Source organism: Coenobita brevimanus, chromosome 11, assembly GCF_032717465.1.
Source record: "Coenobita brevimanus isolate Jiangsu-jjx chromosome 11, ASM3271746v2, whole genome shotgun sequence".
In the NCBI taxonomy this organism is placed as follows: Eukaryota; Metazoa; Arthropoda; class Malacostraca; order Decapoda; family Coenobitidae; genus Coenobita; species Coenobita brevimanus.
The window spans coordinates 11,245,355-11,264,095 of NC_136964.1; the positions used below are offsets into that span (position 1 = coordinate 11,245,355).

An 18,741-nucleotide genomic window follows, 5' to 3' on the forward strand; every position below is an offset into this window, starting at 1 on the left:
AAATGAGGAAGGAGAAAAGGTTATGGAGAAAGAAACGAAAGACAGAAAGAACGAAAGAAAAGGAGAATGAAAAATATAAAGGAACGCTGTAGTTGTTGCTGTAGTAGTAATAGTAGTTGTAGTGGTGGTGGTACACGTGGTAGCTTAAGTAGTACGGTAGTAGAAGTAGAAATAGTAGTGGTTGTAGCTTAAGTAGTAGTAGTATTAGTGGTTGTGGTGGTTGTGGTGGTAGTTCAAGTAGTAGTAGTTTTGCATAGTTGTACCTCTAATCAAAACAAACGGATAGTGTTGCCAATTTACCATTTCTCTGCTAGATTTTCGTGACAGTTTTGCAACGTTTAGCGGCAAGATATCTAGTATATAATAGAGATTTCTGCGTGATTTAAGCTACAGTCCTGTTATTATATGTCTTTTTAAGTGATTTTCCGGATATTTCTGTATTTAGAGACATTTTACTTGGTTTATTGTTAGTAAATTTAGCGTTACTTGTGGTTTGGAGTTGGCAACACTAACCAGCATGTAAACAATAGCAGACGAAGACGCGTGGGAGAAAGGCAATGCTTAAAGCGGTCAATGTATTTTTCTAGAGCTCTTGTTAAGTCTTCATTTTGATCTTGGTATATTTCAACAAGTGTAAGAGAGCCATGGATATCGAGTTAGCGTGTGAGTTGCCGCGGGTGAAGGCTATGATAGGTGTGGATGGACCAGCCCCGAGGTTGGTGACGCCCGGGGAAGTAATCTCACAGGACACGAGTTTTATGAGGTAATTGTGCTTTCCTATATAGATACTCTTTTTGCCTGTTATTATATCTCACATTGTTGGGTGGGAGAGAGATACTGGTTAGAGCTAGAAGCCTTTATTTTCTGCATTTAGGGTCACACATAACACATCTTCATAAATTGGACCGAATAATGAGAAAAACAAATTCATGCTCTAACCTGTCTCTCTCTCTCTCTCACCTAATATTTCCACGTGTCATAATCGTCTACACATCTTACATTATATTTACTTTGATGATGGCAGGTTTTATTTTCCAAACCAGCTCGAACTTTTACTAAACTTCTGCTTTCCACAGGGTAGTAAAGATGTTCATCAGTGTAAAAAGGACATTTGTTCAATCGGATTTCCTTTTAAATTAGTTGGAGGGGCATCATAAACTTGAGCTGGTCAGTTGGGTGTCATTTGTAATAGAAAATTGTAATCCTTAAGGAGACACAGGACCATTTCTAAAAATATTAACCAAAATTTTAAGCTGTTTTTGAACTGATTCAGCATCTTTATAAAGGTGTATATCATCATCATCATCATCATCTTGACCTCCTTTCCCTCCCTAGGGCAGGATGAGGTGTAGTAATGTCCAGACAGCCTAAGTTTGCCCAGTCCAATGAGCAATATACAGTACTTTCCTCACATGGTGGTTATAAAGGTGTACAGAAATGTTTTTTCAAAGATGAAGAGGATCCATTAGTAAACAAGGAAGATATGATTACAGAAGGGATAGTTTAAGTTAGGTAAAGATAAATTAGGTTAGACTAGCATAAAATAGGTTAGGTTAGGTTGGATTAAATAAGATTGAGTTGAACTACAACACTACTGCAATTCCTTTAATATTGTACTACAGCTGCTCTAGTGTGTTAATAGCCTTAGTGTTACTATGAACAAACTCTCCACAGAGGCCATGGCACATACATGAAGGACGGGGTACAGGTTGCATCAGTGGCTGGTTACGTCACCAGAGTCAACCGCCTGATTACCGTCACACCACTCAGGCAGGTCTATCAGGGTAAGCCTTCCTCTGTCTATTTCCTGCTGCCTATGATCTCCAGTCTTTTAAATGCAGTGTGTCCAGGCATCTCAAAATGAATGGTTCTTGAATTCGGCATCCTTGTGATTTTGTTTTAATTTTTTTCTTGGAATGATCAGTCTTGCAGGCTTCTGGCTTGTGGTTCCTTCTTCCTTGCATTAAAAAAATAAGCCAATGGATGTTACTGTATGTAGACAGTCTTCAGTCCTGTTTTGAATTATGTGTGTTGTATTATCAATTATCAGTTCTTTCGATACACTTTACCATGAGAGAAAAGTGGCAAATCAGTTTTATAGGTACCAATGGGTTTTAACCTTGGACTCTGAGACCACTTTTTTCATTTCATTTCCAACATCTGATGGGTTTATACAGCCTAGGATAGAGCTTTTGGACTGGCAGGGGTTAGGTACAGCCCCAGTAAATCCCTTCAGCGTGAGACGTGTTTTGTAAGTTGGGTAGAATGATCTGGCATTACTAGAAGTAGAAAAGCTGTCACGTGGAGTCATAAGGTTAATGCGCAAATAATCATAGTGTACCAAGGCTTTACCTGCAAAAATTCTGTTTATCAATCCATGCCAGACACCTTAATCTCATAATCAAATCACCTCCATGTCACCCTGTCCCAATTCACTGGTATTTAATTTTTTGTTTTTCTTAATTACAGAAGTTGTGATTTTAATACAGTGTTAGATATGACCATTTTACTGTTTAGCTTCCATTTTTTTAGTCCAGCAGAGACAGACTCATATCTTATAATATTTCAGGAAGTTGTATATAATTTTCCATCTAAGGAGAGCACTCATCCTCAATATCAATATTAACCATTTACGGAAAACTTCATTTTATTATCCGTCACACAGGAGCAGTTGGTGACACCATAGTTGGCCGCATCACCAGAGTTCAGAGCAACAGATGGAAAGTGGATGTTAACTCTCGGCTGGATGCTGAGCTTAGGCTGGTTAACATTCAGTTGCCTGGAGGAGAACAGGTTAGAGAGAAAGAGAGAGAGCATGTATGTTTGAGAGTAAGATTGTGTGCATTAATGTGTTAGAGAAAGTGTGTGTTAGATAAAGAAGCTGTTTGTGCATGAGAGTGAGAGAAAGGAGATGGAGAAAATTTAAAAATAGGGTTAAAATAATTCTGGTACTTTATATTTGTAAGTAAGATGCTATTTCTCTCATACTTAGCGTCGTAGCAACCTTGAGGATGAGCGAGGGATGCGTGGGCTGCTGTGTGAGGGTGACCTAGTGTGTGTGGAGGTACAAAAGATCACCAATGATGGACTACTGAGGCTGGCAGCTCGATCCACTAAGTTTGGAAAGGTAAAGTCTTGGAAAATGTCAAAATATAGCATAGAAACTCAGGGAATATGTAGAAAAAGCCCGTGACCTCACCCAGCAACTAGGCTTTGCTCCCTGCTACTTCACACAGGAGCATCATAAAACATCCACACCAGATACAGTTCCTTAATGCTAGATCTCAGTGTTATTTCCATGTCGTTCATTCATTTAACTAGAGATTTTCCTCCCATTGCAGCTTATTTCACATAGCTCAGTAACAGTATAAGACAAAACTACGGCTCTTCTTTTGGATGAACTTTTGAAACTTCTTTATCACAGCTGCCACAAAGCTGTCATTAGCCATACAAGAGAAACGGCACATACACAACATGTCAGTGGTGTTTGAGCCATGAAAACTTAATCAATCTTAGTTCTTTTTTTTTTTTTTTTTCCCCCCATCTTGCAGTGTTAAGATGGGACAGCTTTTCTTTTCCTGTTTCTAGATCTAGTACAGTCTATCATGTATGTAGGAATGAAGGTTGGGATGAACATTGTAAAAGATACTGTATTTGTTGCATGTTGATGTGTTCTTTGTATCAGTTTAATTTAATACTAAGGAAGCATTTTATTACAGCTGTCACAAGGCACACTGGTCTCCACATCCCCGTCGCTAATCGTTCAGGACAAACAGCGTATGCACGACCTGCCGTGTGGTGCCCGGGTCATCTTTGGTGCCAATGGGTATGTTTACATCTCACCCACTGTGCCAGAGGAACAGGCATCTACATACACCGTCAACTTTGAGGAGGTAAATTGTGCTGTATAACTGGTAATTCCTTCTTGCTTGTATGATAGGCTGTTATATGATTGTTGCCGTATATGGTCTTAAGGTTTTTAAAAATTCATAGTGGCACATTAAACAAGTATATGAATGTCAGAGGCATAGTTAGTGAAGTACAATATATTCAGTATTTTGATGCAAAGGTTTAGCTCCCTTTTTTGACCTGGTCGTTAGGGAATGTCTATCTGAAACCTGTACAGGGTATGTGAAGTGTGAGATAAACGAGTCAAGATGATGATGATGATAGTGATTGTTGTGATTGTGGTGATGTTGCTGCTGCTGCTGATGATAGTGATGATGATGATGGTGATAGAGATGGTAGTGATGATAATGATGATGATGACAATGAGGAATAAAAACCTGTGTCTTCCAGGTGCCACTTGAAGTTCGTAAAACAATAGCGCGTTTAAGGAACTGCATCAAATTGCTGGCTCACCATTCCATCATGATCTCACCAACAAGTGTCATGACAGCATATGATCTCTCCACAGAGCATGAGTTTGATGTAAGTATTGTGTATCTCAACGTAAGTGTGGGAAGTGTTTCAAAATTTCTTAACTTCTTGTAACTGGCACTACAGATCGGTGGAAAATGTTAACTTAGCTTTATATGTGCCTATGGATTCTTATATATACCTTTTTTTGTGATATACTGTAGATTTAAGAGATAGAATTTATGTTTAAAAAGGTGACACATGGCAAGAACTGAATGTGATGTGTATTGATCTTTGTTGAAGTTTCCTGTTAGGCCAGCTTTTGTGCACTCTTCAGCCCATGGACATCTCTGTCTGTCCACCAATAGCCAGAGGAGAGCCAGGCAGAGTGGCTTAGGGAGGAAAGATGAAGTGTTAATGATTTAGTAACCTGTCTAGCTGATTATGCTTGACAGTTCTCTCTCTCTCTCTGTCTATCTATCTATCTCTATCTGTATCTCTGCCCTACTCCCCACAGTTGGTATTTTGCATCAGAAGTTATGAACATTACCTCTAACTTGCAGGTACGAGACATGCTCAAGCCAGACATGATGCAGGACATAGCCATTGCAACAGCTCAGGCAATGAATGAGTAAGGGAAGGTATTTGGGGACCTGATGAGTAAGTCTTAAGTAAGTTGAGTAATAAAAATGAGTATTGGTGTAGTGTTTGGTTTTCATCGTCCTTTGGTTATCCAGTACTCGCGTTTAGAATTTTCCTTTTCAGTTTGGGATGTGTTAAAATGTATGACAACTTTTTCCTTCCATATTATTAAAATTAGGTGGTGGCGACCATCATCCACTCACTTGATGTAGTGCTGCCTACTTCTTCCTTAGCCTTTATCATTCTTTTTCTGTGCCTCCCCTCCTCTCTTCCTATTTCTCACATCTTTCCTGTCACTTCTTATTGCTTTTCTTTACAGGTGGCTTTACATTGAGTGACAAGCCAAATGGTTTCCTGTAAGCCAAGAAACCATTTACAACGCTGGGTGGTAACCATATAACCAAACCATACGTGCTCCCTACGTGTGAACAAAGTGGGTTGGTGGAGGGATAGTGCCCCTCCCCTTAAAACAAATAACTCAAAGTCAAATGGCCACCCCTTAAGGGATTATGGTGTCCGGCAATAGATAGATAGATAGATTATTAAAATTCTTCGAGGACCATAATTTTTTCCCTCTCTAGGTACTTAGTCAGGAGAGGGACACCTTCACGTGGTGGCACTGATATAATTGGTCGGTTGAACTGCCTGGTTATGCTCTCCTTCCTGAATACCAAGACCTGTATTCTTGTTGATTAAGGGGGCTTCCTAGCACCGCTTCCTAAGCAACTTATTTTTCGTGTTACATTTTACTGTCCTGTCCTTTGTTAATTTATTCTGACCATCACACTATCAACAACGTACAAAATTTTATTAACTGACCTTATCCAAAAATAAATCGCAAAGGATAAGGTGTTTAGGGAGCCTCCTTAAGGAATGAGAATCCAGACCCAGGTTGTAACAGGAGATCAATGCTAAAATATGATGCAAGTCATGAAGAAGTACTGTGGGAGGGATGTGGAGCCACAGTATAGTCTTATTCTGCCACTGAGCTATGTGAAATAAGCTGCCAAGGGACCAGAATGTGGGCCAAGTTAAAGGAACATAGTTACATCCGTTTAATCTGACTACACTTAGCCATCAACTGAGCCGAGAAGCGTCAGGGATGTTTGATGAAGGTGGAAGGGGTGAGGGATCTTTGTCAGGTTAAAGTATACTATAGGTGATTTGTATGTTTATTATATCCAGACATCTTTGGCCACATTTCTAGGCAGATTTAGGCCTGTCCATTTCCTTGATAACATACACCATCTTTGCCACAAGTGCCTTGATGTCTTCAGGGGTGATGTTGATGTGTGTGACCAAACGCACGGTAGTTAGGTTGATGGCCGCCATTTTTGCCACCACACGCTCCCCCACAACTGCCACCTCTTCCTCAGTCACCTGGAATGAGAGTTGGGTTGTGATGAGTTTGGTAGGATAATCAATAGCATCACTTTATCTCACAGGTTTATCACTGTGTATGAGTCTCGGTTTATATGCTGTATCTTGATGTACTTACTAGGTTCATATGTTATTTATTTTTTTGATGTGAGTTAAAAGGAACGAAAAGCCAGAAGGCCACAAAATTGTTCCCTCCAAGAAGAAAATAAAAACAAAATAAGAGTCAAATTCAAGATCTGTTCATTCAGTCTCTGTTATCTGTTACCTCTTAGTATCATCATCAGGTATTTAAGTCAGTGTTGTTTTTTTATCTGTTTATAAAGGCTCCAACGTGCTTGCGTGCCTTGGTCTTGGTCACCTAAAGGCAGTTTTCCACACTTTTCAATCTCTGGCAGCCTCCCTGTTCAATCTCTTGTCCCTGAGGTCACACACTATTACCTCGTCTCAAGTCTTTTTCGGTCTGCCTCTCACAACCTTATCCCCAACATGCACTCTTCTCACTTTCTGCACCTGACTGTCATTCCCCGTCCCCTCCACATGCCCAAACCATCTCAATCGACGTTAATTTATAGTCAGAGAGTAACCCTCACCTCTTCCATCCTCTGACACAGCTGCTGTGGCGTGATATAAGCCATGTTACAGTTCAGCATGAGGATGTTGGTGTGGGCGCCCTCAGGATCACAGGTTATTGCTGGACTGCCACACCCCGCCACGGCTGTCAAAGATAAGCTCTCATTACCATTAGGTCAAGGAAGGCAGGGTTAACAACATCCTCTTTAGTTCATACATGTAATAGTAGGGACAAATTCAGGATAAGTTAGGGGCATCCTCTTTATTTTATGCCACTAGTAGGGACAAGGTCATTCATCTTAGGAAAATCTCCCTTGGTTGTATATGGTAGAATCTGCCTCAGCAACTCCTGAAAATGAAGGAGGCTTGTTTGATTTCATTTTGTTTTTGGAAGATTTTGTACATGCTAGTATGTAGTAGCTTTGTCTATGGTGACATTAGGCTATGTACAGTCCCATATCCCTAGGACCTCAACCAAGTCTTCTTCGCTCTTATATTTTATTCTAGTGACTAATGATCTTACGTAGCTTTAGAAAGACCTCTCAGGTGATGGAGATTAAATAATATCTTGACTAAGTGTCTAATTCCTTGGCATTTTAACTTAAGGTTTCATGTACAAATAAGATTCTGTTGTCAGCCAGACTAAAATTTCAAAGTTTATTTCAACCATGTTTATACCTGAGTGGAGTCAGGAATCGTTTTTTTTTTTTTTTTCACCTTACCTCATCCTTAGGTGGGAAAGGTCAGGATGTTGTTAGTGATGATTTCGAGTACTGAAAAGAGTTACATTTCTTAGATTCTGTTTGCCTAGCACTCCACAGTTTTATCTTATTTCACTTTCCTTATCTGTGTGTGTTCATGTCGTATTGGGTGCTTGGAAGGACATGGTCTGGTGCATAGATTCACATGGAAGGTCATTATACCATCATTACATCGCCTTGCAGATCAGGTACAGGGTGGGACTGTGTGATGGCATATTGTGAAGTGACACAAAAAGCACTTCGTAGCATAGATAGCGTCACAAAATACCCTGGTACATGAAGGCAAAATACCACCACCTATAAAATAGATCTAGGGTTGAAACATTAGCAAACACAGGATATACTACAACTACACACCTTTTGCAATGATCTGTATGTGTTCGTGGTCCTGGTGGAGGCGGGGGTAGACGTGTTCAAGTGCATAGAGTCCCGGGGCGGCTATTATCCCAGCCTGTCTCATTCCACCACCCAGCACTTTGCGTAGGCGACGTGCTCTGTGGATGATGAGGATTGATAGATGGATGGTTGTGTTGATAGATAATTCATTCATTCATTCATTGCCAGACGCCATGTATCCCAAACAGGGTGGCCAAGGCTTAGAGTTAATTGTTTTAAAGGGAGGGGCACTAATCCTCCACCAACCCCACTTGACACGTAGGGAGAACGTTATGCCAACAGCATCTGGTGTTCCCAGGCGGTCACCCATCCAAGTACTAACCAGACCCAACGTTGCTTATGACTGGTTAAATGATAGCTAGATAATATATTGTTAAGTAGATAGAATGTTTAATTGAATGATTCATAGGAATGTAGAGAAGATGGTTGAATAGCCTGACGAAAGTGGATCATTCTCGCAATCTGAGCAGCGGCTACGTGAAATTTGATAAGCATTAGCTATGGTTTACGAATGAGTGTCCCTGATCACCGAAATCCATCTGTTTTCACGTGACAGAGAACGATATATATTGCAAGGAAGAAGCTCCTCTGCCCATCAAACCCTCCAGCCAAAACTAGCAGGAAAAGGTGAGAAGGAACACCACACACTGTAGAGAAACTAGAAGGAAATTTTTTTTATAGAAGTGGACAAGAGGAAAATGGCGACTATCGTAAGAAAAACTGAAAAACAAACATGCTTAATAACTGGGAGAGTATAATCCAACCCTTATCTGTCACATGTCTTATCTAGCCTATACTTGAAACATTGGAAGGGGTAGCAACATCAGTAGGTAACTTATTCCACTCGTCCACTACTACGAAGCCAGTTCCTACCTGTAGTGAAAGTCTCCTTGGTTACTAGTTAAATCAATCATCCCAGACTATATTTGCCCGGCTGAGATGAATGGGGTTAGGGATCTTTGCCAGGTTAGAACAAACGTACTATAGACACTTCTCACCTGTAGATAAACTCACAAGGTCCCGCTAACAGAGATCCGACAGGCGCTCCAAGACCTTTGCTAAGACAGAGACTAACGGAGGTACAGTCTCTGACCAGGCGAGAGGGCGGTTCCTTTAGTGCCACAGCTGCGTTGAGAAGTCTGGCACCATCCATGTGTATAGGCAAGTTCAGTTTCTTGCACATGGCACCTAGCTGTGTGTGTGTAGAAATGAGTTTACATGAGAACTGGCTTGTACATAAAAAGTATACACAGACTCCATGTGTGTGTGGAAATGGATTTACATGAGGTCTTGTCTGTACGTAAAAGTATACACAAACTGATTTTATATATATGTGAATCTGATACACACACACACACACACACACACACACACACACACACACACACACACACACACACACACACACACACTTGTATGATAAAAATGGTTTAATATACAGGACAGCACGAGCATGACTCATTCCTGTAAAGATACAATTAGGTAAGAACAATTAGGTAAGCACACACACACACACACACACACACACACACACACACACACACACACACACACACACACACACTCTAAACCTCCTTCCCCCCCGTGGCAGCCACCTTGTCGTGGTGGGGGGGCTTGTGTGCCCTAAAGAACCAGCAGCCTATATTCTTGGGGGGAGTGCCTCATGGGGTCTCTCTTAATATACTCTTTTCACTTCAAATTGGCCTAATAATTGTCACCTCTCCATCGTGAATACCAGGCTAGTGCAAGAGGTTAATGCTAGAATATGACGCTATACTTTTCACCAGAACTTAGCCCATTATTTTTTCTTTTTTTTAGCTTACTTCATAGTCCCCCCTAGATTTAAACTCCAGCAGTTCATGTCAACCGCTACAGATTTCTCTTTTTTTGAAATGGAGGACGTCTGTAATCTGGTATATGGAGTTTTGTATTTGATTTTTCTTCCTCTGTTCGTCTTCTGTAGATACAAAAAAAAAAAGCGTAGTAGAAAAAGACAGTACTTCTTCGTGACCAGCATCGTATTCTTGCGTTCATCCATTGTTACGACTCAGCGTTGATAATGGGGAGATGATAATTTTAATCCATGTTACGAGTATAGTCACGAAGAAGTGCAATGGAAAGATGTTAAGCCTTAGTATTGTCTCATTCTGACATTTGAAGGACGAGGAAGAGCCTGTAAAAGGGCGAAAGCCTCCAAGTTAAAGTGGACAAACCATAGCACTTCTTCGTGACTAGTACTATATTCTGGTGTTAATCTCTTGTTACAGCTCAGTATCCTTTCCATAGCACTTCTTCGTGACTAGTACTAATTAAAGTTAAATGAGTATAAGCTGCTGGGGAGGGGCCCGACTAAGAGCTGCCATTCTCTCTCTCTCTCTCTCTCTCTCTCTCTCTCTCTCTCTCTCTCTCTCTCTCTCTCAATTAATTATCATCATCTCTGCTACGCCTACTGCTATTACAACTGCTACTACCACCACCACAACCACCACCACACTTCTTCCCTACCTCATCCATCCAGTGTAGAGGCAGCACCTTCCCTCCGGCCATATTGTGTGTATTTTCGACACAAACCAACGCAGTTCTCGGAAAATGTACGTCCTCTGACCTAACCGCCTCAAGCAATTCATTATGGTTGAAGGTGCCGTCTGGTTGGTTGCGCAAGGTCTTTGGGTGCACTCCGCCTACCTGTAAATAGACAGGTTGAAAGGTAGATAGGTAGAATGCGATGAAACGGCCTTACATTCTTTCCATAGCACTTCTTCATGACTAGCGTTGTTTTGTAGTGTTAACCTACTGCTACAGCTCAGCACGAAGATGGGGAGAGGGTAATTTTAAGTCAGGTTAGAGTGAAATTATTATAATCAGCCTTATGGCTAGACTACTTCGTTGCACAGTCATTATTTCATGACACTGCATTAAGTTGCAGATGAGTGTTGCATATTAGGTGTTAATTACCCTACGCCACCCCACAAAGGACAAATGTGCCCTTCCCCCATGTTATAGTTAATTTCTCCTTGTTCTCATATGTGAATTTCTCTGTGGACCCGTGTAAATTCATGTGTCACTGTGACACATGCAGTCATGCACAGCATACTTGCACATTATGCTGGCCGAGGCACCCAGCCGTCTCCTGTATAACTACCTGCCTGAGGTTGTTGTTGAACCCCACCACCTCCACCACCAGGTACTCATGGCCGGTGTCAGGGACCACTGCTATTAGATCCAGATAAAAAATTGGGATAGTAGGAGTACTTTCCATGCATTCATTCAACTGAAACCAGAGAATGCAGGGAAGGGCAAATTTGCCCTTCCTGGGGTGGTGTAGGATGGCCAGGGCGTTGGGGTAGATTAGGGTTAAGTGAGCTAATTTATTTATACATTACTTGTCTTTATGTTTAAAGTGAAACTTGTTGCATATTAAGTAGGTTGTCTTATATTGATTACTAAGTTTGCAAATTGTTATTTTCTCATATTGATTACTTAGCTAAATATTAGAGTGTTCCCCCTGGGGAGGGGGGTAAAGAATACTTCCCCAGTAACCCTGCTTGTCGTAAGAGGCGACTAAAAGGGGCCTTTTTGTCTCCAGTCTTTCTCTCCTTACTGTCCTCCTCTCGTTTGTCACATCTCTCTTCTCTTCTACCTGTCAACTCGTCTTCCTGCCTCCCTTTTTCTCTTCTGTCCTTCCTCTCTGCAGGCCTACGTCACTTCTGCTCCTCTGTCCCACCTCTCTCGTTGATATTTCCGTGTTTCTTCCGGCCTTTATTTCCCCTCTACTCCTACACTGCCATATACCCATATTTTGGTTGTAATTGGTTGCTAATTCTTCACTATGCCTTCCATCCTCTATATCAGAGTGAGAAATTAGTTGTATATTGCATCTTTTTATGACGTGTGTTTAATGGAAAGTTGCAAATTGAATATTGCATATTGACTTTTGAATGTAGTGCATTTACTCTAACCTGACAAAGATCCTTAACTCCCTTCAGCTCAGGTGATGGCCAGGTGTAGTCAGATTGGAGGGTGGATTTGACTAGTAACCAAGGAGACTCATTAACCTGACAAAGATCCCAAGCCCCTTTCAGCTCAGGTGGTGGCCAGGTGTAGTCAGACTGGAGAGTTGATTTGACTAGTAACCAAGGAGACTCATTCCTGCCTGATACCTAAGGGTCGTCGAATTTCACGCAACCACGACCTACTCAAGTTGTGATTGACCCAGTTCCGTCAGGTAAAAAAATACTGTTTCATATTAATACCTTATGGCTTAAATCAAATACAAAGTTGCAAGTTGATTATTGAAAGTTGAATGTACAACGTCATACTGATCACTTACATGGATAGACTGATAGATATAGAAATGTAGATAGATAGATAGGTAGGTAGATTTCCTGTTATTGTGGCTTTGAGTATTAGTGGTATATTGAATAGTTTATTGATTTTATTGAATATTAAGTTAAATGAGTTATATATACATTGAGTATTGAATGTACTATGTCTTTCTGGTTTATTATTATTATTATCATTATTATTATTATTATTATTATTATTATTGTTGTTGTTGTTGTTGTTGTTGTTGTTATCAGTATTATTATTATTGTTATTATTATTATTATTTTTATTTTATCATCATCATTATTATCCGAGCTTTCATTATTGCTATTACATGTTGAAATATTGCAAGAACTAACCTGTGCAATGCCGCCCTGTTCATAGCGGTGTATATGGCTCATGTCACCTAATATCATTTCACAGCCCCGCCTCTCACAATGACCCAGCACTGCAAGGAAAAGGAGTATGGTAGTAGCAGTAGTAGTAGTAGTAGTAGTAGTAGTAGTTGTTGTTGTTGTTATTGTTTGTTATTATTACTGCTGCTACTTCTACTATGACCACTGCTACTGTTCGTATTATTATTATTATTATTATTATTATTATTTTGGTGAAGTGTTAGTTACCATTGCTATCATTATTATTAAAATTATTACTATTGACAAACATATTACATCCCACTTATCATTCTCTCTCTCTCTCTCTCTCTCTCTCTCTCTCTCTCTCTCTCTCTCACCTGCTATGAGATTGGCCATGGTGCCCGTAGGTACGATCATAGCTGTTTCCTTTCCTAACAGGGACGCAACACGCTCCTGTAATGCTGGGGGAGAAAGAGAGGATGTGAGAGAGAGAGAGAGAGAGAGAGAGAGGGAGGGAGGGAGGGAGGGAGAGATGGGGAAGGAGAGAATGACAGAGAGGGGGACATTGAGAAATATTGTGGTGATGGATTAATTGATTCATTTGTATATATAGGCAGATAGATATAGATAGATAGTTAGATAGAGAGAGAGAGAGAGATGGGGAAGAAGGAGAGGATGACAGAGAGGGGGGATTGAGGAATATTGAGGAGATTGTTTGATTAATTGATTTGTATATATAGACAGATAGATATAGATAGATAAAAAAACAGATAGATAGATATGTTTTCTGTTTCCTTACGATATATATATACATTTTCCTTTCAACCACACTACGTTAAATTATGAAAGCGAGCAGTGACTTTTGAATTTAGGTGGCGCGATCTTTGAAATAGACGAAGATTTTCAGAATTGTGTTTACGTTTCATAACTGTTCGACTTTAGACTGAAGAGGGGGGAGTAAAGTAGAGGGGGAGGGATTTAGGAGATGGGGAGGGTGGAGGGGGAAGAGGTGAAGAGGTAGGGGACGGGGGAGGGGGGGATATAAGAGGGGAGAATGGAGAGGGAGAGATGCATGGAAAGGGGGAGAGGAAGGATGTAAGGAAGGGGAGGAAAGGGGGAGGAAGGGATGGAATGGGAGAGACTGTGTGTGTGTGTGAGGGGGTGTATGTATGAATGTGTGTGTATGTGTGTATGTATGTATATGTGTGTATGTATGTGTGTATATGTATGTTCATAAATTCCCATATACTTGTCATTTAGTGTCTTCGCCAAATGTGTGTGTGTGTGTGTGTGTGTGTGTGTGTGTGTGTGTGTGTGTGTGTGTGTGTAAATCCCCCTACACTCACCATTCACAGTCGGGTCTTCGCCAAATGTGTATATGTGTGAGTGTGTGTGTGTGTGTGTGTGTAAATCCCCCTACACTCACCATTCACAGTCGGGTCTTCGCCAAATGTGTATATGTGTGAGTGTGTGTGTGTGTGTGTGTGTGTGTGTGTGTGTGTGTGTGTAAATCCCCCTACACTCACCATTCACAGTCGGGTCTTCACCAAACACATCATCTCCCAGGTCAGCCTCCAGGATTGTCTTTCTCATGGCAGGTGTAGGCTTGCTAATAGTGTCGCTGCGGACGTCCACCACTCTTACCACACCACCACAACCACCGCTGCCCTGGGATGAGAGGTGCAGAACGAGAATGATAATAATAATAATAATAATAATGATGATGATGATGGTGGTGGTGGTGCTGGTGGTGGTTGTGGTTATGATTATGATGGTGGTGATGATGGTTGTGGTGGTGGCTGTGGTGGTGATGATGATGATGATAATAATAATAATAATAATAATAATAATAATAATAATCATACTTTCTGGAAACCCCTGCGAGTAGGTTTTTAACACAATGAGTGAGCAGAATTGTGTGTGTGTGTGTGTGTGTGTGTGTGTGTGTGTGTGTGAGAGAGAGAGAGAGTAAGAGAGAGAGAGAAATCTAATCTCTCTCATCATCATGCCGTCTATCTCAATCGTGATAGGAGATAGCCCCTTTGCACCTACATGTATCTTAGCTGAGAGAGAGAGAGAGAGAGAGAGGGGGGGGTAGAAGAAGAAAGTCTGCATCAGTCTTATCATCGTTCATACTCTCTCTCTCTCTCTCTCTCTCTCTCACACACACACACACACACACACACACACACACACACACACACAAAATGCAACTCAGGGGAGCGGGAGGCTGGTCACTCTTTCCTTAAACCTCTGGGTCCGGGTATAGAATATTTTAAAACCGCCAGACGACTTTGCCCAACTCGGTGAGGGGATGGTAGGGAGGAGTCTTGGACGATGACAATGCGGGTCTATTGTGCGGTAATGAGTTGTGGAGAGAGAGAGAGAGAGAGAGAGAGAGAGAGAGAGAGGTTGATGATGATACTACTACTACTACTACTACTACTACTACTATTACTACTACTACCATTGATTGCCAAGCGTAGTCAGACTGGCGGAAAATTTTGGCTAATAACCAAGGAGATTCATTCCTGTCTCATAACTAGGGCCCGTCGGTTAAGGAAGTTCCTAACACCTTTTCCTAAGCGATTTATTTTGCTTATTACACCTTACCGTCCTCTCGTGTTACATAAAGCATTCTGGTAACCATACTCTGCACTGACACAAAAGCTATATTAGGCAGCCGTAAAACAAATCGGTAAGGAAGAGGTGTTAGGGAGCTGATTGAATTTGATGCTGGTGCCAAAACAAATCGGTAAGGAAGAGGTGTTAGGGAGCTGATTGAATTTGACTTACAGATGGTTTAGTAGACATGATGCTGGTGCCAAAACAAATCGGTAAGGAAGAGGTGTTAGGGAGCTGATTGAATATGACTTACAGATGTTTTAGTAGACATGATGCTGGTGCCAAAACAAATCGGTAAGGAAGAGGTGTTAGGGAGCTGATTGAATATGACTTACAGATGGTTTAGTAGACATGATGCTGGTGCCAAAACAAATCGGTAAGGAAGAGGTGTTAGGGAGCTGATTGAATTTGACTTACAGATGGTATAGTAGACATGATGCTGGTGCCAAAACAAATCGGTAAGGAAGAGGTGTTAGGGAGCTGATTGAATTTGACTTACAGATGTTTTAGTAGACATGACGCTGGTGCCAAAACAAATCGGTAAGGAAGAGGTGTTAGGGAGCTGATTGAATTTGACTTACAGATGTTTTAGTAGACATGATGCTGGTGCCAAAACAAATCGGTAAGGAAGAGGTGTTAGGGAGCTGATTGAATTTGACTTACAGATGTTTTAGTAGACATGACGCTGGTGCCAAAACAAATCGGTAAGGAAGAGGTGTTAGGGAGCTGATTGAATTTGACTTACAGATGTTTTAGTAGACATGACGCTGGTGCCCCTCCCCCACACACTGCCAAGACACACTGGCTGCTATGAGACTATCTTGGGGAGGAGGGAGGGGATAGGGAGAGGAGGGAGATAGCGGGGAGGGGATAGGGAGAGGAGGGAAGGAGAGAGGAGGGGATAGGGAGAGAGAGAGAGAGAGAGAGAGGGAGAGATAACTTTAGATAACCTTGGAAGATTATATGCAGACTCAGCAATAAGACCCTGACTTTATTTTTTTTAGTACTGGGTTGAGTTGTGATGATGATGATGATGATGATTATTGTGATTATTATTATTATTATTATTATTATTATTATTATTATTATTTTTATTATTATTATTATGCTGTACTGTCTTGTGTGCGGAGGTTATTTGTAGGGTTGATGATGATGATGATGATGATGATGATGATGATGATGATCCTATCTTATCCCTGTGTTACATGGGAATTAGAACTGGTGTGTGTGTGTGTGTGTGTGTGTGTGTGTGTGTGTGTGTGTGTCTCTCTCTCTCTCTCTCTCTCATTTACCTAACTCATTTCTTCCTCTTCTGTGGGCCTAGAGAGGGGTGCCGTGGTGGGGTGGCACTGATATCACCGGGTGGATCGACTGCCTGGGGTATACTGATAAGAAGTTCCCTATCCCCGAACCAGGAGCTATAACGAGTGGTAGTAAAGTAGTTGGTAGTTGTACTCATAGTAGTTGTTGGGTTAATAGTAGCAGTAGTTGCAGTAGTGATTGTGAATGTTTCAGCAGAGGGTCTAAATATATGCGAGAGCGAGATAGGGGCTGGCATCAGTGTGCAAGAAGCGGTGAGGAGGGATACGTGTGTTGCGCTGGAGCTCCCGTGGTGTCATCTCTTCTTGCCAGTGGGGTAGGTTAAGTGTTCTCCTGCCTACTAATTTAAATGATGTTACCAGCAGTTCTGTTTGGTAATTATGGCGGGTAATGATTCGTTGGTAAAGGGTAATTATGTGTCACTTGGTGCAATTTTTTCTGACGTTGCTTTTACACGTACTCATTCCCACAACGCGGTATCCAAGAGGTTAGCACCGCTTGGCATACAGCGCCAGGGTTCGAATCCTGGTGCTGGCATCACTTAACTCAGGTGTCTGTCCATCTGTCTGAATAGTAAAGTCAAGCTGTGGATGTGTCTGTGCGTTTGTTCGTGTCCTTCACGAGAACGGTAATAGATATCGACTTAATTCATTTGCATTAGGTCGGGCTAAGTGTAGGAAGTAGGAAAAAATACTCAACACAAATATTGGCGATCTCGCGTGACGTTATACGCGAAATTGTCGGAAATCGCGACAAGTGAAAATACGCAAAAATCATTTTTCGACTTTTTGGTCAGAATTGGTCATTGTGGACTCAATGACTGGCTGACCCTGGCTGCTTCTGAGAAGCGCCGACACATTATCCAGGCTGGAGTGAGGCGTAGGCACAAGGGGACACACCGCCTAATCTTTACCCCGCTGTTTCGCACCCTTGCGGGTCTTCCACCATAGCGCGCCTTGAGCCACACTTGACAGGTGAGAGTTCACCTCACCCACGCAAGCAGCGGCGCTTGTGCGGGGGCGCGAACTCGGGTCAGTTCAGTTGGAGGCGAGTGTTCCTCGCCACCAAGTGTGTGTGTGTGTGTGTGTGTGTGTGTGTGTGTGTGTGTGTGTGTGTGTGTGTGTGTGTGTGTGTGTGCAGCATAAGAACTTCAATTCACCTTGACAATTGCCAGGTTATTGCAGAGGTCATTGCCCCCAGGGATGTCTCAGCACCCCTTCTTTAGCGGTTGAACATTATACCGCTGTATCCTCTGTGTGTTGTTCGTGGTCCCAGCATACTAACGAGATGTCATAGAAGAGAAAGTCAAGGTGCGGTAGGAAGGCTAAATCGGTAACTAGTAAGTGTTAGGAAGCTTCTCCTTTGTCAAGTAGAATACGGGGTTTGGTGGGCATGGTGAGGCGGGGAAGCAATTAAAAAAAAAAAAAAAAAAAAGCAATATGAATGGAGAAATGGGTATATAATATGAAAGAAAGCCTGTATGCAGAGGATGTCTATCTGTCTATCTATCTATCTATCTATCTATCTATCTATCTGTCTGTATCTGTGCCTGATTATCTGTTAATATATATGTCTATCTATATCTGTCTATGTAAACACCCATATAAAGATTCCATACACACACACATACATAAACACACGCATACAAAGACTACATGCATACATACATACACACACATACATACCCACATACACACATACTTACATAACAGCGAGGATGTACGCGTGTTAGGGCTGACCTCAATTCTCTTGTTGGAAGGATCGTGTGGCTAATATGCTGAACAGGACAGATGGGCCCACCCTTACCTCTCTCTCTCTCTCTCTCTCTCTCTCTCTCACACACACACACACACACACACACACACACACACACACACACACACACACACACACACACACACACACACACACACACAATCCCCTTCCCTCTCCTTCTCTTCCCACAATCTCTCTCTCTCTCTCTGGTGTGTGATACTTATTTCGAGACTTGGATGAGAGAGAGAGAG

The 18,741-nt window shown here is 41.7% G+C and overlaps 2 protein-coding genes across 2 annotated transcripts; one reads left to right on the forward strand and one right to left on the reverse strand.

Moving 5' to 3' along the window:
- Nucleotides 1-546: 546 nt before the first annotated feature.
- On the forward strand, nucleotides 547-5,059 carry Rrp4 (exosome complex component Rrp4). Its single transcript, XM_080282027.1, has 7 exons — nucleotides 547-763; nucleotides 1,675-1,784; nucleotides 2,666-2,793; nucleotides 2,993-3,127; nucleotides 3,720-3,893; nucleotides 4,300-4,431; nucleotides 4,923-5,059. The coding sequence occupies exons 1-7, from the start codon at nucleotides 645-647 to the stop codon at nucleotides 4,992-4,994; spliced, it is 870 nt and encodes a 289-aa protein (XP_080138153.1). The 5' UTR covers nucleotides 547-644; the 3' UTR covers nucleotides 4,995-5,059.
- Nucleotides 5,060-6,204: 1,145 nt separating this feature from the next.
- On the reverse strand, nucleotides 6,205-14,398 carry LOC145411114 (uncharacterized). Its single transcript, XM_080281154.1, has 8 exons — nucleotides 14,317-14,398; nucleotides 13,168-13,251; nucleotides 12,794-12,882; nucleotides 10,614-10,793; nucleotides 9,107-9,300; nucleotides 8,070-8,206; nucleotides 6,972-7,096; nucleotides 6,205-6,381 (listed from the first exon to the last, which is right to left on the reverse strand). Exons 1-8 carry the CDS (start codon nucleotides 14,381-14,383, stop codon nucleotides 6,205-6,207), a joined length of 1,053 nt encoding a protein of 350 aa, XP_080137280.1. The 5' UTR covers nucleotides 14,384-14,398.
- Nucleotides 14,399-18,741: the final 4,343 nt, after the last annotated feature.